Source organism: Galendromus occidentalis, unplaced genomic scaffold (genome assembly GCF_000255335.2).
Source record: "Galendromus occidentalis unplaced genomic scaffold, Mocc_1.1 scf7180000077524, whole genome shotgun sequence".
Classification (NCBI taxonomy): Eukaryota; Metazoa; Arthropoda; class Arachnida; order Mesostigmata; family Phytoseiidae; genus Galendromus; species Galendromus occidentalis.
Window position 1 is genome coordinate 2,408,697 of NW_003805512.1, and position 23,129 is coordinate 2,431,825.

Genomic DNA, 23,129 nt, shown 5'->3' on the forward strand with positions numbered 1-23,129 from the left:
TGGTAAGTGTTCCTCGGGTGCGAAGCTTTTTTTGATTCGATGCCGCTGTGGTTGGAGATTTGAACAGTGCCCGTCAAACGAAGTGCTCGTCGAGTGAGTGGGGCAACTGATATCTCGAGCTGAGAAATGTGACGTGTTTTGACGAGGAGCGGACACTCACAATTTTTTGCGACCATGAATCCACTCATGCGTTCCGTCAGCGATATTTTCGCTTCCGATTCATCCGGTATTGGCTTTCTCGAATTCCAAGCACTAAGAATCATCATTTACTCACACATTGAAGCGTCGACGTCATTTTATGTTGCAGCGCCTTCAATAGCTTTCTGTCGTGTGTTAAGGAAGCGACCGAAGCCACATGCGATTCCGATCATACGTCCTATGTCGAAGGTTTTTTGAGTAATATCGCGGGACCGATTTTGAGCACCACTTGCGAATCGTATCCGGTGGGCTCGTGCGACTCGCTCCCCAAACTGAATCTGCGGGCGCCTGAAGCTGAAACTTTTATTATTCCGCTGATTAGCGCCATGAAACCGCTCGGCTAACACTCGGGAAATCTTGGACGGAATTGTCGAACATTGCATCCCTCGAGATTTTATCGCTCCGGATTAATAAAGCAACACCTCTGGTCAAGCTCGCACAGAGTGCACTTTCTTGGAAAAACTCATCTGATTCGTTCTGCTCTTCCTCGAACGTAATAAGGGTCTCACGGGGCGTGGAGGCACTGAGGAGGGCCAGGAGTAGGCGATAGGTCAGCGAGTGTCAACAAACGCCGCTGACTTCCATGCTAATAGAATGGTGGAGGTGCACAGGGCCACGGGAGAGTATGCATAGATTTCAATCGAACAGACAGACGTGCCATCTAAGAAACTCTCCACTGAATTATCAGAGATATGCAGGAATGCTCATATGTCCGAACGCCCATGCCGCATGGATGTAGCTCAAGGATTCCCTCCGTTTCACAGCATTATTCCGTCCGATCGCAAATCGATCCATGCGCTCACCACAGCAACTTGCGTCGATTTGTTCGCTCACGAGAATCCGCATCGACCGGCTCTTCGGGTCCTACCGAACATCCAGCTCTTCCGAAGTGGTTCTTGAACAGTGCTAACGATGTATCGAACGGGAGGACGAAGTTTTCAGCAACCTCTGTTGCTCCGTTCACAGCCATCGCTCTCCCTGACCCCTGATCGAAGCCGATTTCCCCTTCCACCATGGTCCCAAGAGATGAGACCAACAGTCGTCGCGAAACCATGGAGTGCATCGATCTTCTTCTGGAAATTGCTTGAACAATGGAGGAGGGAACATTCCGCTCCTCCGCTCCGTTTGGAATTCCATCGGCGGTACGATGAGCTCGTAATCCTATACTGAGCCAAAGACAACGCGAACCCGAAATCTCATTCGTGGAGAGCGGTAGCTCGTGCTCGAACGGAATGCAAGGCTACATCGAGATCTCAGGCAGTTGGTTGAGAAGCCCCCCACGCGTGGGCAGGGAGACTGCGTCGAGTTCGAGTGACCACTTTTACTTCCAGAACTGCAGAAGGGCACACCAATATCAATAGCCATTGGTAGATACCTGCAGTGATTTCTTGGTAGAAAGGGCAGAGCGAGAATTCGTCGCGATTGACAATCGATGGATTCTACTACTGCGGCTGGGCTGCCTTCAAGCGTCGGTTTATCTCGGGATCAATCGACCTACGACGCTATTTTCCCAGCACTCCGCGTCTCTCATCTTCCGACGGCCGCTGTTGGGAGCCTCTGAGGAAGCGGCGAACCGTGAGTTCCGAAACCGCCTCGGCATCATTGATTCTCGCCGTCGGAGCATGCTATTCCACAGGCGATCGGGAGTAGTGGTCACGAGCCATCACGTCGGTCGAATATAGCTTATTGTTAGAATCCTGAATCCTGTTTAGAGTCCGAATCAGCGAACATTCCCTCGGGAGTTTGGCTTGGCGCCTGTAAATACTACATTCGAATACTCGGATGGTCCCTCGGATCATCCAGGGCGCCTTGACCTACGCTGCACTGAACACGAGTAGCTCGCGGAATCGTTCCTTATCCGTTCCAGCTTCCGAATTTCTCTCGAGTTTGCAGAGAGAGGGACAAACATTCTGATGAAAAGACACGAAGACGGGAGCCGCGGGGCGAGGAAATGGGAAGTAGCGACTACCGGCGAAGGTTTTACAGAAATTCAGGTGAGATCGCTGTCTGGGGAGAATGTTCGGCAGAGCGAGGGAAATATACAGAGCTAACATATCGAGCATGGCATAGCTGTACCCTAGCCACAGAATCTATGCGGATCCTGATTGAACGTGGTATCGAACTACCGGATTTCTTCTGGGTTCTTCGACTTCAGTACTTCATGACTCATGACTTCAATGCCGTCATCGAATGTCAGGTCTTGGATACCTCGCTCCGATTCAAGAATACTATTTGGGCTGTTCTTGGGGTGAGAGCAAGAGCTCCGGTACGTCTCACAAAATAGGTCGTGTTTGAGAGTAATATGAAGCTTCATTGATTCGCCTCCTTGGCCCGATCGGCCCTTCTCCAAGCGTTTCATAGAGCACATCCTTCCAAATAGTGATCGAGCTCCCTGTACAAACAGTTTTCCTCCCAGCCCTTCCAGAAACGGAATCCGTACTGGTTCACAGCGATCGAGGCACATCTCACATCGTTTTTCAAGTCCTCATCGAGGAAAGCTGAGCACAGCTGGTGACACTTGCCCGCTCGCGTGTCTTCTTTGGCCTTGTCCACGCAGTACCACTTGCTCGGAAACTGAAAAATCCAAGAAGGACACTCAGTGACTTATTGCAGGAATCCGGCTTCAACTGAGGTTCTGAGAATGCTGATTCGCTCCGCGCCGATGCTTGTAACTTCCTTGAGTCTAGAGAACGTTTGTTCGACCGAATCGCTCCAATGATGTCGCCCACTCACCTGAAAGATGCCCACGGTCCGCTGACCATTCTGTCTTCTCACGTTGTGAGTGAGATTGAAGCCGCTGACCATGTCCACTATGCACAAAAACTGTTTCAGGTGCCAGGTTCTCTTGTAGGCAGTCAGCTCTTTCAGTTTCCGAGCAACGAAGCATCTGTGCACTTTACGCCCGGCAACTTGGGTCACAAATATGCTTAGATAGCTGAAGATTAGAAAAAGCCTCAGTAGTACCATTTTCCCGGCCATCAAAGGAACTCGGGACCACTGGAGCAATTACCGCATCCCGCTTCCTCCATCAAACCCGCAGTATCGCAATGCTCCGGCAAAATTGAGCGACGGGCTCACGGTGGGATGAATTTGACTCCAGGAAAAGAACGGTCGCTCCGAACGACGACGGATCGACTAATGCGCTTTCTCTCCCCGAATCGAAGTGATACGAGCGTGTCATCCGAACGCGCGAATGGCGTGAATAGAAACTTCCAGCGGACTTCTGAACACAAAGCCCTCGCTGACACAATCTGCATCGAACTAAACGTTTCAAAGCTCCCGTTAAGGTCGCATGAGCGAGCTTTTCCCTTCCCGTATCGGGCACCGAGTTCGGCACAGCCAGAATTTCGATAATGTACCCTCAACAAGACTCCTCGCATCATCGGATTTACACCAGAGCAGCGAAACTTCTGACGGCCCCGATTGAATTTGAATACGTTTGTCACAGCTCAATCCTTTCCTAGAGATAAAGAGCAAAATTTTCCCTCATTTCATTCTCTTGTCGTGTGTGATGAGTTCTTGCGTATGTCTCTTGATCCCAAGGTCAACCCACAGTCAATTTTTCACCCAGTTATGCCGCTGCGAGTGCGTGCAAGGGACTCGATTGACAATAATTGAAAATAATCGGTCCGCTGTTGTCATCAACACTTGTTGAGCTGGTTGACGGCTAGCTATCATTGAGCGACCACACACAAGGACAGCATCCCTCTTCGCTCAGGTCTCAGCTCGAATGTGGACTTCAAGTAGCCGAGAGACAGATCTAGATCCTCAGTCGGCTGATCGTCATGTACCGCCTAATTGTGACCTCGTGTGTTCTAACAATGGCTTCGGGACGGATCGTCGAGCGCTGTGAACTCGCGCAGAAGATCGCGAAACACACTCCTTTCAAAGATGCGTGGAACGTGAAACAATTAGTCTGCATCGCCGGCTATGTCTCTGGATTCAACACCAGCAAAGTTGTCGCTCGTCAAAACTCTCAACAGTCTGTGGGGATATTTCAGTTTCCTTCGAAATATTTTTGCTTGGAGAACTATCCGACGCGAGGCCGTGCGGGGACTTGCCATCGATTGTGTTCGGCATTCAAGGACGACAATATACGTGACGATGTCGAGTGCGCCGGAATCGCGGTGTCTCTACACGGCTTCCGTTTTTGGAGGAATTGGTATAACTACTGCTTCCTGAACCCAAACATCACGAGCTACATACGCGGATGCGGCATCGATCCCTGACACCCTGGTTGTGAGGATCCGAGGTCTCCGCGATTCCCCCCGGCCGGGGGCGAACCACAAGGATTGGTGTCGTCTCCGCGAAATCTGTTTCTTAGTAGGGCAATAGGAGTCATGCACGAATGTAGAATGAAGGGATGGAAACGTCGAAGACGAACGATTCACGTAAGGGTGTCTGAGCCTGATGACACTGATAACCATCAATAGCTTATCCTGCGTCTGATGAGGTATCAGCGACACCTCCTACATCATCTAGCGAATTAAGAGCTCATCCTCAGATAGTGAATTATTAGAAAATACATATTATCCCATCTTGCGTCTCTCGGATAGCTCGAGCGGCTTGTGTATATGAATCATGCTGTGCGGCCTATATCATGGAGTCGACCCGCCAATAAAGTAAGATATATGTTCATAGGGAACCACGTGCAGGGATGTCTTCTTTCTATCAGCAGGGTGGTCTTTCGATGCATCGCGACTCTTGTGTTTTGATCGACGTGCATATGTAGCTCTGAACCAGAGGATCTCAGACCCTCGCTTGGATGCAGAAACATCCGGCTCATCGTACATGATCTCTTCGAGCGGCGCCTCGATGAGACTTGGTAACAAGCGATGGCATGGCCTCCGAACAATAGGTGTTTCTTCTAGGAGCCCGCTGGTTGGTCGTCTCGTGGATTCCGCGCGTAGAACGCCCAGGATCGGGAGGGCATGTCGGGTGACGATGATATGATACAAACGAACATACAATAGTACATGATAGTAATATGATAAATGACGAGCTTCCAGAAACAGCGTCAGCCGTTCGCACTGGACGCCCAAACCCTCCACTCATCATCCATTCAAGCATCCTCTCACTCATGCTCTCCCTCTAGGAGCAAGGGTTACTCCCTTTCATTCTACCCTGCTACCGTGTTTCGAGACCGTTCAAGGGAGGGACAGACAATGGATTGTCACGAAAGATTATGAATGATCACACCTCGTACAGAAGCTCTGGATGATTGAGAGAATCAGACATTCCAATGTCGCCAAGAAGACTGAGAACCCGAGGTCCCGATTCTTGATAAATTCGCACATCCTCCGACGACGACTCTGGCAGTGGCTATTCGAACTCTCCGATGGGAGAACTGACGCTTCCGCGCATTTCGTCCGATCGATTTTTCTGTGCCTAATCCTTGTTGTCTCGTCTATGTTATTGGCAAAAATCTTCCACGGCCAAGATTGTATTCCGCGACGCTCATCGACTCCTGCTGCCCACGCTGCGATTAGTTCCTGAACTCATATAATGCAACGGATGGACTTTTGGAGGAGCTGCTCGAACGAGCCGAATCATCCTTGCCGAACACCATAAAAATGCAGTTGTTCTGGTGACGGACGATTTGCATTCCTGGCTGTATTTGTCCTACAGGGAGCAACAGCTCATGAGTACCCTCACATGCTCTCTCAGTACAGTGTGGGGCAAATTTTCGCCGTGATTATGATTATGATTTTACCGTAATCATACGCATGCGTGTGATTATGACCGTAATCATACGCTTGAGTATGATTATGACCGTAATCATAATCACACGTGTGATTTTGATTAAAATCATAGTCATAATCACAGAAATCACCGTAATCACACGCATTCGTATGATTACAATCATAATCACACGTGTGATTATGATTTTAATCATAGTCATAATGCGTATGATTATGGCCGTAATCACACGAGTGCGTATGATTATAATCATAATCACACGTATGATTATGATTATAATCACAGACATGCGTATGATTTCGGCCGTAATCACACGAGTGCGTATGATTGTAATCATAATCACACGTATGATTATGATTATAATCATACGAAAGCGTGTGATTACGGTGATTTCTGTGATTATGACTATGATTATAATCAAAATCACACGTGTGATTGTGATTACGGTCATAATCATACTCAAGCGTATGATTAAGGTCATAAACATACGCATGCGTATGATTACGGTAAAATCATAATCATAATCACGGCGAAAATTTGCCCCACACTGTCTCAGTAGCGGATGCATTCCAAGAAAGATCTGTGAAGATACAGCGGTAGAAACTCATTGACTCTAGGCTCGATAAAAGCTGCATGATCGGGCAAATGTTCACCCAGTCCCCAGCTTGGGCGAAATAGCTGAAGTCGATGTTGTATATTAAGCCGCCAGCCGCTCAAGCGACAAGATTCCGACGTCCGAGTTTCGCATGAGCCGCCTATCTATCAGGACTCAGGGCGATGTTTTCGAATACCCAATCCATGAGGAAATGATTCCCAGGCGAGTACCGCAATAATGAGAAGAATCATTGAAATCTTTCGATTTTCTGCCCGCATGTTTTGTCTCTTTCGAGAGCGAACACGAATTTAAGGACGTGGATGAGATCAGCTGTCTCTTCAATCGACTTCCGGGAGCAGGAAGGCCAAGCGAGTCGGCTGTCCTCTCACGACAACACCGTCCACGCTGAGCAGCGCTCGTGTGAGAAGAATAGCCGGCCGCAGCCTCTCTGTGAGTACAAAATACAGCTATAGGAGGACGTCCGCCCGCAAGAATTTGTCCATGCCACGATAGAGCTGCCTGTCTCTCCTTGTGGCTGTTTTTTTAGCTGGAAATATCTTCGATGTCGTGAAGATCATCGCATGATACGATCCCTGACAGATTTGCCATTTGAATTTGTTCTGGTATCCCGGTGCCGGGAACGGGTAGAGCCGATTTCCGTGGCACAGTTAATGCTTATGGTTTTTGTGTCTCTCGATTCCAGACTTTCACGATGGCCGACGAGGTCTCGAAGGCCCAGACCGCGCAGCCCGAAGTCGACACCATCTTTGGGAAAATAATCCGAGGCGAAATACCCACGGAATTCATTTATGAAGATGATCAGGTGACATTTCGCGACGTTCTGCATGAACTGGATTCGTTTATGAGTTCTCATTGTTGTCATAGTCGTCTGTGTCTTTCATCCGGAGACAATCCCTGTGATGCGTAGCAAATTTCATGACACATTCTAGTGCGTTGCTTTCGACGACATCTCTCCCCAAGCTCCTGTGCACTTCTTGGTGATTCCGAGGAAACCAATAAGTCAGCTGTCGACAGCTGAGGAAGCGGATGAAGCTCTCTTGGGTCACCTGATGTTCGTGGCACAAAAGGTTCGCATGCAGATTTGAGCCCCAGGCTCTTGTGATCGACATAATCAATTATAATTTTTGTGCTCTTCTGTCATTTTGACATCTCTCTGAAAATGAAATTCTTCATGTCTCAGGTCGCGAAACAAAAAGGATTGACGAGAGGTTTCCGTACTGTGATCAATGACGGACCGGAAGGATGTCAAAGTGTCTACCACATCCACATCCATGTGATCGGCGGTCGCCAACTCACTTGGCCTCCTGGATAATTCGCTTGGCCGCAGACTAGTTCCTGATTCCAATTGGCTCATTCTGAGACTTCTTTACTCGGAGTATTCGATGGATATTTTTTTCGACAAAAAAACTCTCAATTGTTCTGTTCGACTCTCCCAAGCTTCTTCTCGTTTTATTCTTCGTCCAAGTCTTAACTTAGGGGTGGGTAAACGTGGAAACCAAGATAAATTGTCATAATCGCGACGAAATCGATTCCCGCTCTCACTGGGGAGGCGGCGGTGGATGATACTGTCCTGGGTATTGCATATATGGTGGTTGCTGCGCGTTGTACGGTGGCTGATAACCGGGAGGCATGGCATACGGATTGTAGCCCCCCGGCATTGGCACCTGATACATCGGGTACGACGGATAGGCGTAAAAGGGTTGCGGCATTCCCTGCGGTTGCTGAGGGTATGGCAAGGGTACGCTTGGGTTCGACTGTGCAGGTGCTTCATGTGTGGTAGTCGAAGGTGCCGTCGGAGGTGCATTGGTCTGGTACGTGGGAGGCTGAGATGGAACAGCTGACCCTGCGGGCAACGAGGCCGCCCCAGCCAGAGATTTCGTCAAATCTTTGACCAGCTCTTCCTTCTCAGTTTTCCGAGCGAAGCAGAAATCGTTGATCTTTGTTTGGTGGTTGAGAAGTAGGATGGTGAGCTCCCCGTAGAACTTGAGACCTTCGTCTAGATTTCCCATGATTTCAGTGAAGGCGCTGTGCGCAGCAGCAAGATTCTTTAGGACGTCTTCACGCTTGTCACCGCCTCCGCCGTTGCGTTTCATGAACTCCTGATGCGCGCTCTGGATCTGAACGATCAGAGTCTCCTGAGTTTCAAGGGACTCCTTCACCCGCTCTTGGAGAGGACCGAAAGCCCGGCCGATCGCCTCTGCGGTCATTGCTGTTTCGTTGATCGCACCGTCGGCGGCGAGGGCTTGCAGGAACTGATCCTTCATGTCGAGCGTCGTTGATTTGATCTCGTGCTCGAGAACCTCGCGCTCGTTGCCGAGTTTCTCGACTTGCTGCATCAAAGTCTTCAGAGTCGCCGTTTCAGGAGCGTTGCCCGCGGAGGCCACGGGGCCTTGCGGGATGTTGCCACTGAGCTCGCTCTCCGATCCTCCGAGAAGAACCATGGCGTAGCGATGGGCTTGGAATTTCTGCTGAACGACTTTATCCGCGGCGACAGCTTTGTCGATGATGCTGGTGTACTTTTTGAGAGTTTCTCGCATGGGTTGGTTGAGATTTGACGAGGGCAGGCGAGTCCATTTCTCCTTGAATTGGTTCTTCAGGTTCTGATCTGATCTCTCTTCGTCGTCCAGCATGTTCTTCGACTCTTCGACGATCTCACGATTCCGCTGCAATTGAGGACCCAACTCGTTCATCTTCGCCTCGAGAGCTTTCAGACCTCCTTTGTCCTTGACCTCCTGCGCTTTGCGTTGGATACTGGGCGGTAGCTGCGCTCCACCTGCCACGTCTTCGATGGCTGCGGGTAGATTCAAAGAAGCCAGCACACCGTTCAGAACCTGAGTTGCCTGTTTCAGTTTGCTCAACTCTACGGTGACGAGTTCACTTCGACGGAACTCTACCTTCTGACATCCTTGCGAAACGGATATCGGAAGGAGCGCGTCGAAGAGATTTTCTCGTTTCTCTACCGGCATCAGGGGTGAGCTGAGAGCGATCGCCTTGGCCACTGCGGCCGGCCTGATCGTTCCCAGCTGCTTGATCTCGGGAATCCGGGCGTGATAGATGAAATCGTTATCTTTCTTCGTGTCCTCGTAGTAGCGATTGGCCTTCCTCAACATTTCCAGGAAATGATCGCCGAGAGGAACGGTGGTGTTCTGTTGCATTTTCGTCTGCACGACTCTGAAGTTCTCCAGTGCGACTTGCAGTCTCGCGAGTTCTTCCCCGACCTCCTTGTCGGCTCGAGCCTGTAATGCCTTGTGATAGTGCGTGACAGCTTTGAAAGCGTGCTCCTTGATGCCGAGTACGGTGAACCAGTCCTTCTCGAAGATGCATCGAAGGTGGTCTCGAGACATCAGCTTCAACGCGTCGGCGTAGAGATCTTCGCATTGACTAGCAACTTGGGCTAGGAGACTGTCTTTCTTCCCATCCTTAGTCGCCTTGTGATAGAAACCCTCCTGGGCTTGGGCCAGGCAGATCGTGTACAGCACGGTCAGGGTGTCCGGATGCAGGTCCGCCGTGAGGCTCTCCTGAGTCACGGTCTGGGCGAAGGTCCTCAGGTGGTGGTAGACCCCGGCGGCCATTTGGAAGTACTTCGTTGAAGTCTTCAGACTCTCATCGTCCGAGATATCGGCTCCGTGACCAGCGGCGATCTGGCTCAGCATGGCACCGTAATTGAACAGAATGCAGCTCTTCTCGTAGCCTAAGCACATCAATGTCAGGCTGATCGAGGAGCCGAAGAAGCCTCCCTTGTTGAAGGCGTCTTTCCATTTGAAATGAACTTGAACGTCCTGCACAGGAATTTTGCTCTCGAGGGCACACAGTTGATCGTAATATGTGGCCATCGCATCGACAGAGGCCTGATGTTTGTCTAACGTTTTCCAGGTAGCACTTTTCCTCATCGAGTTCAGCCGTGTCAACGCAGCGGTGTACTCTTCTTTCTCATTCGATCCGGTGTACATACCGGAGAAGATGTTAGTCAGTGGCTTGATCAGGTCCACTTCAGAAGTCTTCTTCAGGGGGATCGCCAAATATCCGGCCATGGTTTCTCACGGTATCGTGGCGGTCCGCGGTTCGAACGATGATCCTGTCTCGCTGATGTTCTCAACCTGAGAGATATACTCCGCTCGGGAAGATTCGACGTCGAGAGTCGAGCCGGGGATTCACTGAATCATAGGATCACTGCACCGCAATCTCTCTGGCTCGGCGGTGGCGGCACCAGCAGGCAGTGATATGACATCAATGTTATGACTAAGCAGCAGCAGCAGCAGCAGCAGCTGATCTCTCCTCGGGCACGGAATCCGTCTCGCACAATGAGCGACTCTCCTCCGTATTTCCTGTAGCGTAGTACGCGTGCTCAGAACGCCCCTCTATCGAACGGTTGACAAGTACAAATCCAAATCAGTACAAAAAGTAAAAGAGGTGAAGCATACTACTGGAGCCGTAAAATCTGATGATGATGGGGGAGCGCAAAAATGATGGTGATGATGATCTTTGTTGGAAGCTTCGGTACAATCGAGCGGTGGTTTTCACGTTTTCCGATTTGTGTTTTCCGGGTACTCGGGCCATGCCTGGACAACCGGGGACCACGCTCGAATTGCGGTGGATCTCAATCGGATCACCGCGTATCTTGCTTATTGACGGTAAACGAGCGCCCCTGAGTCTTCCTTCCCTGCATCTCGCAGTCCTACCTGTTGCTTCATCCGAAAGGTTTCTTCTGAGTTATACATATGATGTAGGTATGCATCGGATATGAACAACCCTTGATATGGCTGAATTATTTCCGGCTTGGCGCTTGGCAGTCCACTCATATTATCCTCTGAGAACAGCTAGAAGAGGACATCCTCGGGCAGCGATGCCCGGAGTGGGGCATTGATCCCAGTCCCAAAACTGAGCACTGGGGTTGATCGTAGATTCTGGAAGACTCGAAAGCTTGATGCTTCTCGCGCCGTCGTCCGGATCGATTTGTCTTGACTTTCCGAACTTCAATATATAATGTTAAGCGCATTCGTTCCCGCACAGTCTACATAGACATCTATCATTTCTTTCGTGCCGATCCGTCTTCTCACGAAGCAGATGGTGGAAGTCGAGGGCAGCTCACCTATTCAGATTGTGGAGATATCAGCTGCTATTTCACCGAATAGAAATCGAAAGTTTCCCCACATTCCCCTCGGGGCAAGAATGTTCGCAAAAGCGAACTCGAGAGGAACACTGATCTCTGGGTTGGATACGAGCAGGACGCTGCTGCCTCGATGGAATGAAATTGACGCGCCAGCGCGCCGATTTTGAAATCAGGCCTCGAACGTTGAATCCTACCTCTTTAGGAGGTCGGTAGAACGCAACGCGCTTGGCTTGCCAAACAGCTTTCTCTCAGCTGTTTCTTCGACAGAGGAGTCTTGTTCGCAGTTTCCAGGGACACTGCCCGTGAAACTCGCAGGCAAACTGAGATTTCTCGGCAGGGTGATTTATTCGAAGCGAAAAATCGAAAATCTGCGGACTCGATCGAGTCGAGGACGCAGCTTGCTCCTGCGATTCGCTCAGCTATTCGGCCCGTACGAAACATTCTGCGTATACTTCACTCGGAACGAGGGAGTTCTGCGTCTTGAAGCTCCTTAGTACTGACGAGGAGCTCTGATGGAGACGAAGAAGAGCACATGCGAGGACCGTCTGAGATTACTATATCCAGCCGTCGATGAGTCCGAAACTCCGCTGCCACGCGCTTGGAGTCAAAAAGACAAATTCCTATTCATCGGCTTGTCACAGAACAATCTCCGCGTTCATTATAAAGGTAAAACTCCTATTTCCGACTGTATTTTTCTTCCGGCGAGTATTTCGTTCCGAGCTCTGTCACCCTCATAGAAGCGCCAGACGGGCTGGGACCCTCAGCTCCAGAGCCGACGAAACTCGGCGAGACTCTCTCTAGTCGGGGGTTCGTCAACGAAATCGAGATGTCTTCACAGGGCGGAATAGACCATCGTTCATCTTGCCGAAGAAGAACGCCTGGAAACCCCATCAGGGTTGAGGGGAACGAATGGGACCACGGGGCAGAGATTATATTTACGTAATCTCGGTAAATTAGATGACGACTTATTCCAGGCACGGGGAAGAACACCAATAAAGACGCTGCCAGTGTCAGAGCCACGCACCCGATACCCGCCGCGTGTGGCGTTTATTATTTCGAAGTGAAAATCGTTTCAAAGGGCCGAGATGGGTGAGTTGAATTACACAGGGCCGAGAAGTTGTTGTGGACCTGAGATTATATAAAAGTGTCCCCCAGACAATCCTCCTTAGTCTCCTATGCGGGCGGCTCATGTTTGGTTCGCGAAATGTTTGGTGCCCCCTAATGGAAATCGCTTTGGGAGGTCTTCGGCGGGTACCTTTCTTCGACTGATATTCCCGTCTCGGAAGCAGTCGAGAAGGTACCTGACGAGGAGGCCTCAAGGATATCCAAGGCGATTAAGACTCGTACTGATCTTGCAGATACATGGGTGTCGGGCTTTCCGCACAAGGAGTAGACATGAATAGACTGCCAGGGTGGGATAAGCAATCATTCGGTTACCACGGGGACGATGGACATTCCTTCAGCTCGTCAGGTTCGTGAAGCTTATCGGTATCCCGAAGCCAGGCGCACCAATATCGCGGCAAGAATCCCTTCTCGCGGCTTGCGAAACGCCTAGCTAACGAATTTCCATCATGATCTCAGGCACGGGTCAACCCTACGGGCCCACATTCACCACCGGAGACGTTATCGGCTGTGGAGTCAATCTGTTGGATAACAGCTGTTTTTATACAAAGAATGGTCAGAACCTTGGAATCGCCTTCCCGAACTTGCCGCCCAATCTGTACCCCACAGTCGGATTACAGACTCCGGGAGAGGTTGTAGACGCCAATTTCGGTCAACAGCCTTTCATGTTCGACATCGAATCGATGATTGAGGTAGGTTCAGAATCGAATTCTGTGTTCTCAGTAAGAGATCCATCTTTCGAGACGTTGCAAATACCATCTTCACGGTATCTGGGCATGGGAGCGGCTCGTCAAATATTTGACGATTGATATACGCACTTCAGGATCTGAGAAGCCGAACAAAGAGAACCATCGAACATTTCCCCGTTGACGACGCACAGGGCGAGTTCCAGGTAAGCTCACGGATGTTAGAAAACGATTCGAATAGCGAGGTCTCGAATGAGGTTCTCCCCCAAGTATCTCGCGGCAGCCGATTCTTCCGCTCGACGGACTCCGCGTCTGGCAATCTCTATCATTGCGGACCCTGTGTCTCATTTTCGGCCGCCCTTTTGACTCTGAGTTCGTTCTCCGGGACTCAATGTCCCTTATATAGGGACTACCTTTTCAAAATTGCATACCTCGACGACTCGATAGGAATCTTCACCCAATCGGGGTAGTAATTGTCGGTAGCGATGCGGACATGATCGATAAAGCTTTTCTCGTTTTCCAGTCAACCTTGCATAAGATTACGCTCACCTATTTATTGCATCATGGGTACTCGGAGACGGCGAACGCTTTCGCGAAGTCTACCGACCAATCTTTCACAGAATCTCTGGGCTCAGTCCATAATCGACAGCGTGAGTCGGGCTCGTCTTCTTACGAAATCGTCATGGAATCACGAAATTTGCTCTCACTGATAGGTACTTAAGATGTTGGAGAATTTTATAAGTTTCAAACGATTTCATCGCTCCGCAGGAATTCAACGATCTGTGCTCTCGGGCCGGATCGAAGAAGCCATCGAACTCACCCGTGAATTCTATCCGGGTTTTCTCGAAAGGAATAGGGAACTGCTCTTCGAGCTGAAATGCCGTCAATTCGTCGAGATGATCGTTCAATTAACGCCCGTCCGGAATAGCGTCAAAGGATCTCAGTCCAACGAGAGTAAGCCCATCCCTCCTCGCATGAAGATCCATGAACGTAAATCGTGGCAGGCGCATTATCGTCCCCGAGGTTCGATAGCGGTATCTCCGATCCCGCCGCTCGAAGCTCACCGAAAACCGACTAAGGCACGTGTTTATGCCCTTCAGATGACACGGAGTGTATGGAAGTCGAAGAGAGTCGAGAAGGAGGACTAATGACGAATAGTGATATCAACTTGCAAAGAATCGTCGATTTCGGAACCGAATTGTGCGAGTTCGAGAAGACTCTAAAAGATCCCGACGGCAAACTTAAACGGATCCGATTCGTGAGTGTCTGATATTTCCTGCGGAATTTCTCAGTTGATGATGATAATAATAACGATTATTATGAAGTTATCGGATACATCGCGCCATTCGAAGGAATCGACTCTTATTGACTGGAAGTGTTCCTTGCAGGAGGCGTGCGCTCTTCTCGCCTACCCTGATCCGAGTCAGAGCCCGATGTCTTATCTTTTATCCCCATCCGAGCGTGAGCCTGTCTGTGCGGCATTGAATAGCGCCGTCCTGGGTAAGCAGCTTGGCCAAGAATTCACCGCCTATCTTATGGTCTCTGTATATCGCGACTCCGAATCGGAGTCTTTGTCGCGAGATTCCCGTTCCGAGTATAGCAGTGAAGATTCCGTATACGACGAGAATATCTCTTGCAGAATCCCTGGGCCAGCCCTTGAGGCCGCCTCTGGAAGTCGCGCTGGCCCACTGTAAGCAGCTCGTGAAACTGATGGCTAAGCACGGCTTGGGAGCCTCTGCCTTCGCGGACTTGGATTCGATCCTGAACTAGCGATACTATTGCAATCATATTATATGACCAGCTCAAATGGAATACGCCGAGCTTCTGGGCTCAGCTGTCTGTATCTGGGGCTGCCATGATAGTCGGCGTAGGATTCGGGATCCACCAAGGGCAGCACGCTTCGAGGCCATTCTGATGCCTCTGAATGTCCTCAAGGACGGAAGCTCAATCAGTTTCCGGGGAGAGAATGAATTTAGATCACTCGATGCGAAGTCGACGGCCCCAATGACGGGCATAATAATAAAATAATTGAACCGGAGTATCTGTTTGGTGCTCCACGAAATATTCGGACCTATGGTAGTCGTGGTTCTACGGCTCTGTCCTTATGTCGACGGTGACCCAGATTCACTTGGACGTGGAGTCCATACCGATCGATCGAACGATCCTTAGCAGCAGGGCCTGGCTTGAAAACGTCGGAAGGACTTTTCAACTGACGTCCGAAGAACACTTCATTCGGAGACTTTCCCCGAAGAGTCGACGACGGCGCAAAGCTATATGCCTTGACAATGTAATCAATCGAGCGATGAGGTGGTCTCAGCATCCATGGAGTCCTTCACTGTCCGGACCATCTTCTCGGGTTGTCCGTTGCTTCGTGGCATCGCCGGAGCACAACGTAGGTGAACAATATTTGGCTCTGCGCAGAAACCCGCGAAAGCAGCGGAGGTTAACTGCGCACCGTTGTCGTTCTCCAGAGTGTCCGGGGGACCGAGAATCCGAAACAGCTGACGAAGGTATGCGATGAGAGCCTCCGATGTTAGAGAGGGCATCCACTGGGCATCGATGAACTCTGAATAATTATCGACAGCAACTATGAAAGCCTTGCCTTTCCGAGGCTCACCGAAGTCGAGATGCTCTCTAGACCATGGCTTTCCTGCCGACGGCCATAGACTAAGAGGTACTTTAATAGGAGCGGATGCCGTCTGGAGACAGCGATGACAAGCTTTAACACAACTTTCGATGTCTGTAATCATACCCGGCCAAAAGAAGTGCGAACGAGCGAGCGCTTTCATCATTCGAATACCGGGATGGGCCTTGTGCAGTTTCTCTAGGATGACTCCTTCAAAGGGAGCTGAGACCACAGCCCGCTCTCCAAACAGAACTACTCCTTTCGAATAGCACAATGCAGCGGCAAGAACCGCGGGAGGACGCGTCGTGGGATCTTCTTTGTCGGCCGATGACCAGCCGAAATCCAACCGAGTCACTACCACGGAGAGAATTGGATCTTCAGCGGTACGACGCGACGGATTGATGTCTCTCGCGCACTTTCCGAGTCCAACGAACCCAGCACTAGTTCCTGAAGATCAGCCTCGCAAGACGCATCAACGGAAGCGATGACTTCTTCCAGATCAGGATCTCTGGCACCGGCCCGCACCTCTTGCAAGAGGCGAGATAAGGCGTCGGCTTGACCGAAGTGGTCCGTACGAACATACTCGATGTCGAAGTCAAAGCCGACGAGAGCGCTGAAGTCTTGCAGCCGTCCGCACCGACAACACCTCCATACTAGAAGGACGGAACAGCAGGACTCAGGGCTGATGATCGGTCTGTAACGTGAAGTGCTGACCCCAAGGTATTTGGTGGTATTAACTCCGGGCGAGCGCCTGCTTGCCTCCCGTCCGAGGATCCGATCGGGATCCGATTTCGGTCTGCTATGTCGATTCCAGAGGTCTAGGAGCTCGAAAATGACAATTGACGAGCGGGAAAACCGAGTGTCGAGAACCCTTAGATTCCATTTTTGAATCGAGAAAGGGCGGCTCTGTCGCCTCGCCGACACCATGAGCTGCTCCGCATTCGGACAGAATTCTTAAGAAGCTCCGAGTTCACTCCTTCCGCCTACCGCGAATGGAGCGCGTGAATTCTCCGCTCAAGCTGAGTTGCACCATAAGATGCCATGGAAACGTTCCATCCAGCTCACTGAGTTTGACAAGATCCGCGACGAGCAACTAGCTCTTGTCAGAAAGAGAGCCATCCTCGTACGTCAAGTGTAAGAGAGCATTGACGCTGTCGACTCATTCAGTAGTAGCGATATCGTTGATCTCTTCGCAGTGGAATATGGTCCCGAGGTGGGTAGTGTGGTCGAAGCTCCTCGATGATAATCACGGAAACGAAGTTCTCTTACTACTTGAGCCCATCGAACCTCCCGTCTCATCGACTCCAGAGGCGAAAAGCGGTCGGATCGGGGCGGTACTCCTTATCTTCTATCGTTAAAGCGACGCTCGGTGCCGGAGTGCTCGATTTCCCGGAAGCGTACGACAGAGCGGGCGGTCTCTTGATCTCCATGGTCATACAAGCAGTATGTGAATCGATGATAGCAATTAACTTTCGTCTAATCCTGAATTGAATTTTGATCGTCGGCACGGAGTTTCTATTCGTCGAGAAATCTGAAACTCTCTCGATCTTCTTCACAGTTCCTGCTGTTTTCCGCGGTGGATATCGTTGCTAATCTTGGCTTTTTGTGCGAACAAGCATTCTTGTTCCACATATCAGGAGGTGATTGATGCCCTCCTTCCAATCCTTTGGATTGTCGAACCTTTCAAGCATACCCTCAATGCATAAGACTGCGGATTATCCGCCGTTTTTTTTATCGCGACGAAAATGGACGCGATGTTGTTGGACAGTTGGAGGAATCGAACTTCAAGGATGGGGCACTCTCAACTTCTTACCGTTGTCGGAGGAATGTCCCCCATTCTATGCGGGAAGTTCCGCCGATGGGAGACTATTTCAAACCAGCAGGCCTATTTTGTCGCGAAACCGTGCCGTAGAAACTCCGCTCCTCCGAGTCCGGGCATGAGGCTAAGTATGCTAGAGCACAACGTAGTCCTTTTGGGGAACTATTTCCAGCGGAGCAGCATGGAGTACAAAGTACAAGGGATACTACAACCTACTTCCGTGCGTAGGCCCGATAGGAAAGACTTCCAGGCGGCGGGGACGCTGAAGGCACCTAGACCTGCAAAGGCAAGACAGGCGAGACGATGAACATGGGGTTGTTGAGAGCTTCGAGATCACAGAAGTGACTCCTCCAGTACTGTCTCGGATGGAGGCCTTAGGTCTCACGGACAGTATTATTGAGATAGGTTTGCACAGATTTCGAGTTGGAATTAGGGGGTCAGCCCCAGACTGAGATACCGTGAGAGAGCGAGCCACAGATCAGAGATCCGAAAACTTGACCGCGGAGAAGGCATGGGAGCCAAAGTGTCACGGCTAGATCGAGGCCACACAAGGTCAGCCCAAGGGGCGAGTCCGGTCACGTAGAACGCTTGAATGATTGCTTGATCGACGAGCGAGTTCCCGATAATTATGGCGATATTGTCATACAGAAGGTGGAGGGAAGGCTTGAGGACTGATCTTCGAAGGATCCCGAGAAAGAGGGGAAGAGGAGACCATACCGTTTCAAAGAGTTGGGTTCGACAAAAATCATGTAGGAGCCCAAGAGGGCGAGGGAATGATCCCTCATTCCGATATGCTCGGTTTCGCAAAATAAACATGGTTCCAGCAATCAAATGCATTCGCAATGTTGCGGATCGATCCGTATGACGACCGATTCCGGGGTGTACTGAGGATGGCGACTTTTTGGCGATGCATACTAATTTTCGCCGTCCGAGCCTACGGGCGGAGGGAAGCTAGAATTCCTCTAAGGAAGATCCGGCATGATTTCAACTACTCTCATGTTTTCATTGGGCTCAGAAGCTGCTGACCGCTTTCTCGAACAAAGCTTCCGGATCCCGCCTTCCAAGCGCATGTATGGCTGTACTCCGTTCCAGCCATTGACTCGACTCATTCCGTCAAACTGTGGCGTCTCCGAAAAGTATAGGTATCCACCATCCGTCGATGTCAATGATCATGTCATCAACGATATAATAATGCAATCTATACATCCAGAAGCAGAGGCCTGTTGCCCCCGTCAACGAGCCTCCACGGCTATCTGCCGTAGTGTTATCGATGGACCTTTACATCTGTGGCATCTCATCGCAACTCGAGCTGTCGCGAACCGGACGCGAGCAACCAAGCTCGTCTTAGAGAAATCGCACCCGTTCCGACGGAGAAGCACACCGATACCGAGAACGAGCGCTTCTCCACAATATTCTTAAGTTCACTCGGGAGTGGCCTATAAAACAGGCCTCTCCGCATTAGAGATGGCTCACGGAGCTTTCAGCAGACGATGAATCTTAGAATGAAGATTTTTCGGCTGGAGAGGGGGAATGGCAGGTTGGGAGGCGATTTCATCAGATATTTCCCATTCGCCGCCCCGCGTCACGAGCCATAAGAGGATGAGGTGAAGGCCGAGATCTTGAGGGGCACTAAATGATTCGGCACCTAACTGGAGCGTCCAACCTCGAGTTTCCTGGTGCTCCGCCGCTGAGATATATTAATAGTGATGAGCCTGGCTATGAATGACTTGACGAAGAGTCGCATTTATTGGCTTCAGCACATTGAGGTTCAGCGTTTGCTATACTTTCAATGGAATTACAAGCATATACTGAGTTCTGAATAAAAAATATATGTTATGAAAAAAATATGTGATGGATTCCGTCTGTCTGAGAGCCTATTTGAGCACTACCGTTGCCCTACAGCCCTTGAGAAGAGGAGCCTTCGCGGGGATCGACGCAGAGTCGTTTTCATAGTTTCAAGGAGAGCCTAGCGGGAGAAAGTTCGACCTTGAGATTCAAGAATCACAAGCGTCCAAAGAATCTCGCCGGAAACGTACTGAAGAATCAGAAGCTTCAGAGATCATCCGGGGACTTCTAAGGCTCCCATCGGTATCAGTTGTTGGAAGCGCCAGCCTTCGCTCATCATTGAGATCATTCGAGTCACCTCATCCTTGTGAAATTGCGAAACACGGTAGACATGCCGCTTCTCTGGACGATTTCACTCGGAGATCGTCGTATCTCAGGCTTCCCGAGTTAGCATCGGCTCAGGATTATTCACCGTGTCTAGCTCAGCGACATTGGAGAAGCTAGTTTCTCCCGAAACGCCTGCGAACGACAGGAACGATGAGTACTCGAGCTCGAGAGGGAACATTTCCTCCCTCAGGCGCTCAATGAGGCTGATGGACTCACCTTGTTGTGCGAGGTTTTAGTCCATGATCGACCCGAGAAGGAAAAAGTTCAAAAGTTGAACGAATGATGTTGGATCGCGATCTATTATGTACGCTTCACGCCCTGGTATCATCCTGGAAATTCAGAGCTCTCAGCCTTAGAATCAGATCGGACGAACATTCCAAGAGGGTAAGCTTAAGATAGAAGCAAAATGATCATCGGACGGATTGGAACCAGGAATGGCGCGATTGAGAAGACAGAGTCCTGCACCGCCTTGCGGCCGCCGGGGCTGTTCGATTGGTGGCGCTATCCTGGTAGACCCCATAGATAAGGGTTGATTACACTCACAATTCACAATGTACTCTTGTATGTGTGATGTAGTAACTCTTGGTCGTCCTGACAAATTGTATACGGAAAGGAGCTCTTTTCTCGCGCCACGGTAGCTTTCGTGGTGAAGAAGTGTTGGAATATCCCTTCGAAAGGCGCCCTTTTCTTACTGTGCGTTTCGGGATAGTGGGACGGGCCCCAGAGAGTCTGAAAGTTACAATCGACTCTTCGAGTCTTGAGATGCTTCAGGTGCATCGACGAGTCTCATGCTGGCGGCTCTAAATCTGACATCTTGCGTGGATCCTAGAGGGTATCGTGAGCTAACGGACGTTCCACGACCCTGATAGGAAAATTAAGATAGACGCAGCTGAGGCTAAGCACTGCCGACCGACAGATCGCCCCCAAGGGCGTACCCCGATTTTTTTTGGGGGGGGAAAACCGAGGGCCAGATCGACTTTGGAGGAGGCCAAGGGCCCGAAATGGCGACCCGTTCCTATGCTTCACCATCGCGAAGAAGAATACCGGGTACCCCCCTGGGTACGCTACTGATCGCCCCCCCTCGAGATCTTTTCCATCAACGTCAGGGAATGATTTCGGCAGAGAGAACTTCGCGTCGACTGAAATTCTTGTTGTCAATCGTTGTTGAAGCATCATGTATCATCATGTATCATCATGTATCATCATCATCATGTATCATCCACATGAATCAAGGAACCGAAAATTACCGGAGCATTATCCATAGAGGGCAGAGCTCTCAAATAAATCAAGCCCTCGGGTCCCTTATTCCGAGGATTCTCGGAGTGATATTCACAGAGCACGGAGCCACAGGTCAGGGCGCCCTTGGGAATTATCAACTCCGAGGAGCCCCGGGATAATACACCCAAATTCGTCGAGACAAGACATTCTTGACTCAGCCGTCGATTTGAGCCGAGACGATGGCCAGAAAGAGCTTGATTCGAAAAGCTAGCCTCGAATTGTTCTGAGACATCATCCGTTCCTGCAGCTTGGCCCATCCGCATGTGACGACGCGCTCGACTCTTTCGAGCGATCGCGACTCGGTGTTCTCTCGGATTCCATATGATCGACCGAGCGAGAAATACCTCTAACGTGCACCTCTAAGTGTAATACACAATTTGCATCGAGATCGGTGAGGTATGAGCAGCCGCTATGCCAAGATACTAACGAGAGCTCGCACCCTGTGGAGCGCCTAATTTTCTCGAAGAGATTCATGTCGACCTATCGGGTTCACTTTCAATTTCGAAGCTCATGGGTGGTGCACTCCAAATAATAGGATGATTGTGGGATAATATATATCCTCGAGTTAAAGGATAATATCTAATACCATCCATGATTCACAGGACTCACTTGCGCATCAGCTCTGCTCGCCTTCTCCTCCGATCCTGCCGATCTCGAACACGACTGCTTGAGGCTATAGGTCAGGGATGTCGAAGAGGTGGCCCGCGGGCCACTAGTGGCCCACGAAGAGTTTTTTCGTGGCCCGCGGCCGATCCTCGGGAATTCCATAGGATAATATCCTTGTAATTTTCGAATCGCGAATAGAGCGAGTCGACTCTGAGAAATCGAGAATCGATTGTGACCCATCATGCATATACATATGTGTTTCCCTCTAGCTTTCCGCTCTCCGCTCAAACAACGTCAATTAAGAATAATGTCGAAAAAATCTTTGGATGTGGCCCGCCGGCTTCTCCCAGTGCTCCGTCGTGGCCCGTCGAAGGTTTGACTTTGACACCCCTGCTATAGGTACTGGTGGACTGGGAAAACACGAGAATTAGAACCGAGCCGCTTCTTCCCGTCCTTAATTCATGATAGATTCAAGATCTTATTGTTTGGTTCCAACACGGAATGCGACTGACCATGGCGACTCGGCCGCGAGATTCTGCGCTTGGCCGAGAGACTGAGCGAAGCAAACGACATGCGACAAAATCTCCGTTTCTGAAGGAAAACTAGTCACGGATATCCGCTCCGTTCGCTCTCCACGCGATTCCGTGGGGGTTGTCCTCACGAGCACCAACAACGCGCCTCTTATCACATGAAAATCCGGTTCCGCCGTAAAATGGGCAGCTCGTGCAGCGCCTCATCAGGATTGATCCGAATGATATGCAGTCCCTCGGCTTCAGAGGAATCTGCAAGGTCCATGAGCATCTCTAGTAATCCGCAGCTCATGTTCAAAATTGAAATCTGCCGCGTGCTGCTTCGGGCTGTTCGCATTTCTTCCTCATGGATAGGCGTCATTCATGCACACCACTGGAGGCGGGTCGCGGAGTGCGGCAGATTATTTGGTAACTCTTGATCCTTATTAACACGCGAAAGGCAAGCACGTTGGTCGGATCCGCTGCTTGCGGGTCGACGAATTATAGACAACGCACCACGACCCATGACTGAGATATTTTCAACTGGTCGACTCCGTTCAGTCGGGTCGGAGAAAGGCTCGGCTCCCCACGCGATGATGATTTGCTTCCGCTCTTCTAAACATGAACGGACAAATGTCTACGAAGAATTTTCTCACGAGTTCTCAAAGCACTTACGCAGAACCGCGG

At 50.4% G+C, this 23,129-nt stretch overlaps 5 protein-coding genes across 5 annotated transcripts; 3 read left to right on the plus strand and 2 right to left on the minus strand.

Annotated features, from left to right (window-relative positions):
- Positions 1-2,553: 2,553 nt before the first annotated feature.
- On the minus strand, positions 2,554-3,165 carry LOC100897903 (lysozyme C, milk isozyme-like). The gene is made up of 2 exons (XM_003747785.1): positions 2,932-3,165; positions 2,554-2,772 (listed from the first exon to the last, which is right to left on the minus strand). Exons 1-2 carry the CDS (start codon positions 3,163-3,165, stop codon positions 2,554-2,556), a joined length of 453 nt encoding a protein of 150 aa, XP_003747833.1.
- A 726-nt stretch (positions 3,166-3,891) lies between these two features.
- On the plus strand, positions 3,892-4,652 carry LOC100906136 (lysozyme C-like). Its single transcript, XM_003747597.2, has one exon. It carries the CDS (start codon positions 3,984-3,986, stop codon positions 4,425-4,427), a length of 444 nt encoding a protein of 147 aa, XP_003747645.1. The 5' UTR covers positions 3,892-3,983; the 3' UTR covers positions 4,428-4,652.
- A 2,213-nt stretch (positions 4,653-6,865) lies between these two features.
- Positions 6,866-7,950, plus strand: LOC100898049 (histidine triad nucleotide binding protein 1). Its single transcript, XM_003747786.2, has 4 exons — positions 6,866-6,943; positions 7,197-7,316; positions 7,444-7,581; positions 7,695-7,950. The coding sequence occupies exons 2-4, from the start codon at positions 7,206-7,208 to the stop codon at positions 7,824-7,826; spliced, it is 381 nt and encodes a 126-aa protein (XP_003747834.1). The 5' UTR covers positions 6,866-6,943; positions 7,197-7,205; the 3' UTR covers positions 7,827-7,950.
- On the minus strand, positions 7,941-10,719 carry ALiX (programmed cell death 6-interacting protein-like protein AliX). The gene has a single exon (XM_003747598.2). The coding sequence runs from the start codon at positions 10,543-10,545 to the stop codon at positions 8,053-8,055; it is 2,493 nt and encodes an 830-aa protein (XP_003747646.1). The 5' UTR covers positions 10,546-10,719; the 3' UTR covers positions 7,941-8,052.
- Positions 10,720-12,066: 1,347 nt separating this feature from the next.
- Positions 12,067-15,498, plus strand: LOC100906426 (ran-binding protein 9). Its single transcript, XM_003747599.1, has 10 exons — positions 12,067-12,290; positions 12,599-12,713; positions 12,983-13,095; positions 13,206-13,438; positions 13,570-13,638; positions 13,956-14,082; positions 14,201-14,386; positions 14,533-14,690; positions 14,821-14,932; positions 15,072-15,498. Exons 1-10 carry the CDS (start codon positions 12,137-12,139, stop codon positions 15,200-15,202), a joined length of 1,398 nt encoding a protein of 465 aa, XP_003747647.1. The 5' UTR covers positions 12,067-12,136; the 3' UTR covers positions 15,203-15,498.
- The last annotated feature ends 7,631 nt before the right edge of the window (positions 15,499-23,129 follow it).

Coding starts and splice junctions, on each gene's coding strand:
- LOC100897903 (XM_003747785.1), bottom strand. CDS start 3,165: ATGGTACTACTGAGGCTTTTTCTAATCTTCAGCTATCTAAGCATATTT. Junction 2,773..2,931: donor GGACCGTGGGCATCTTTCAG/GTGAGTGGGCGA, acceptor TGGATTTTTCAG/TTTCCGAGCAAGTGGTACTG.
- LOC100906136 (XM_003747597.2), top strand. CDS start 3,984: ATGTACCGCCTAATTGTGACCTCGTGTGTTCTAACAATGGCTTCGGGA.
- LOC100898049 (XM_003747786.2), top strand. CDS start 7,206: ATGGCCGACGAGGTCTCGAAGGCCCAGACCGCGCAGCCCGAAGTCGAC. Junction 7,317..7,443: donor TCATTTATGAAGATGATCAG/GTGACATTTCGC, acceptor GACACATTCTAG/TGCGTTGCTTTCGACGACAT. Junction 7,582..7,694: donor TGATGTTCGTGGCACAAAAG/GTTCGCATGCAG, acceptor TTCATGTCTCAG/GTCGCGAAACAAAAAGGATT.
- ALiX (XM_003747598.2), bottom strand. CDS start 10,545: ATGGCCGGATATTTGGCGATCCCCCTGAAGAAGACTTCTGAAGTGGAC.
- LOC100906426 (XM_003747599.1), top strand. CDS start 12,137: ATGGAGACGAAGAAGAGCACATGCGAGGACCGTCTGAGATTACTATAT. Junction 13,439..13,569: donor ACATCGAATCGATGATTGAG/GTAGGTTCAGAA, acceptor TACGCACTTCAG/GATCTGAGAAGCCGAACAAA. Junction 13,639..13,955: donor ACGCACAGGGCGAGTTCCAG/GTAAGCTCACGG, acceptor CTCGTTTTCCAG/TCAACCTTGCATAAGATTAC.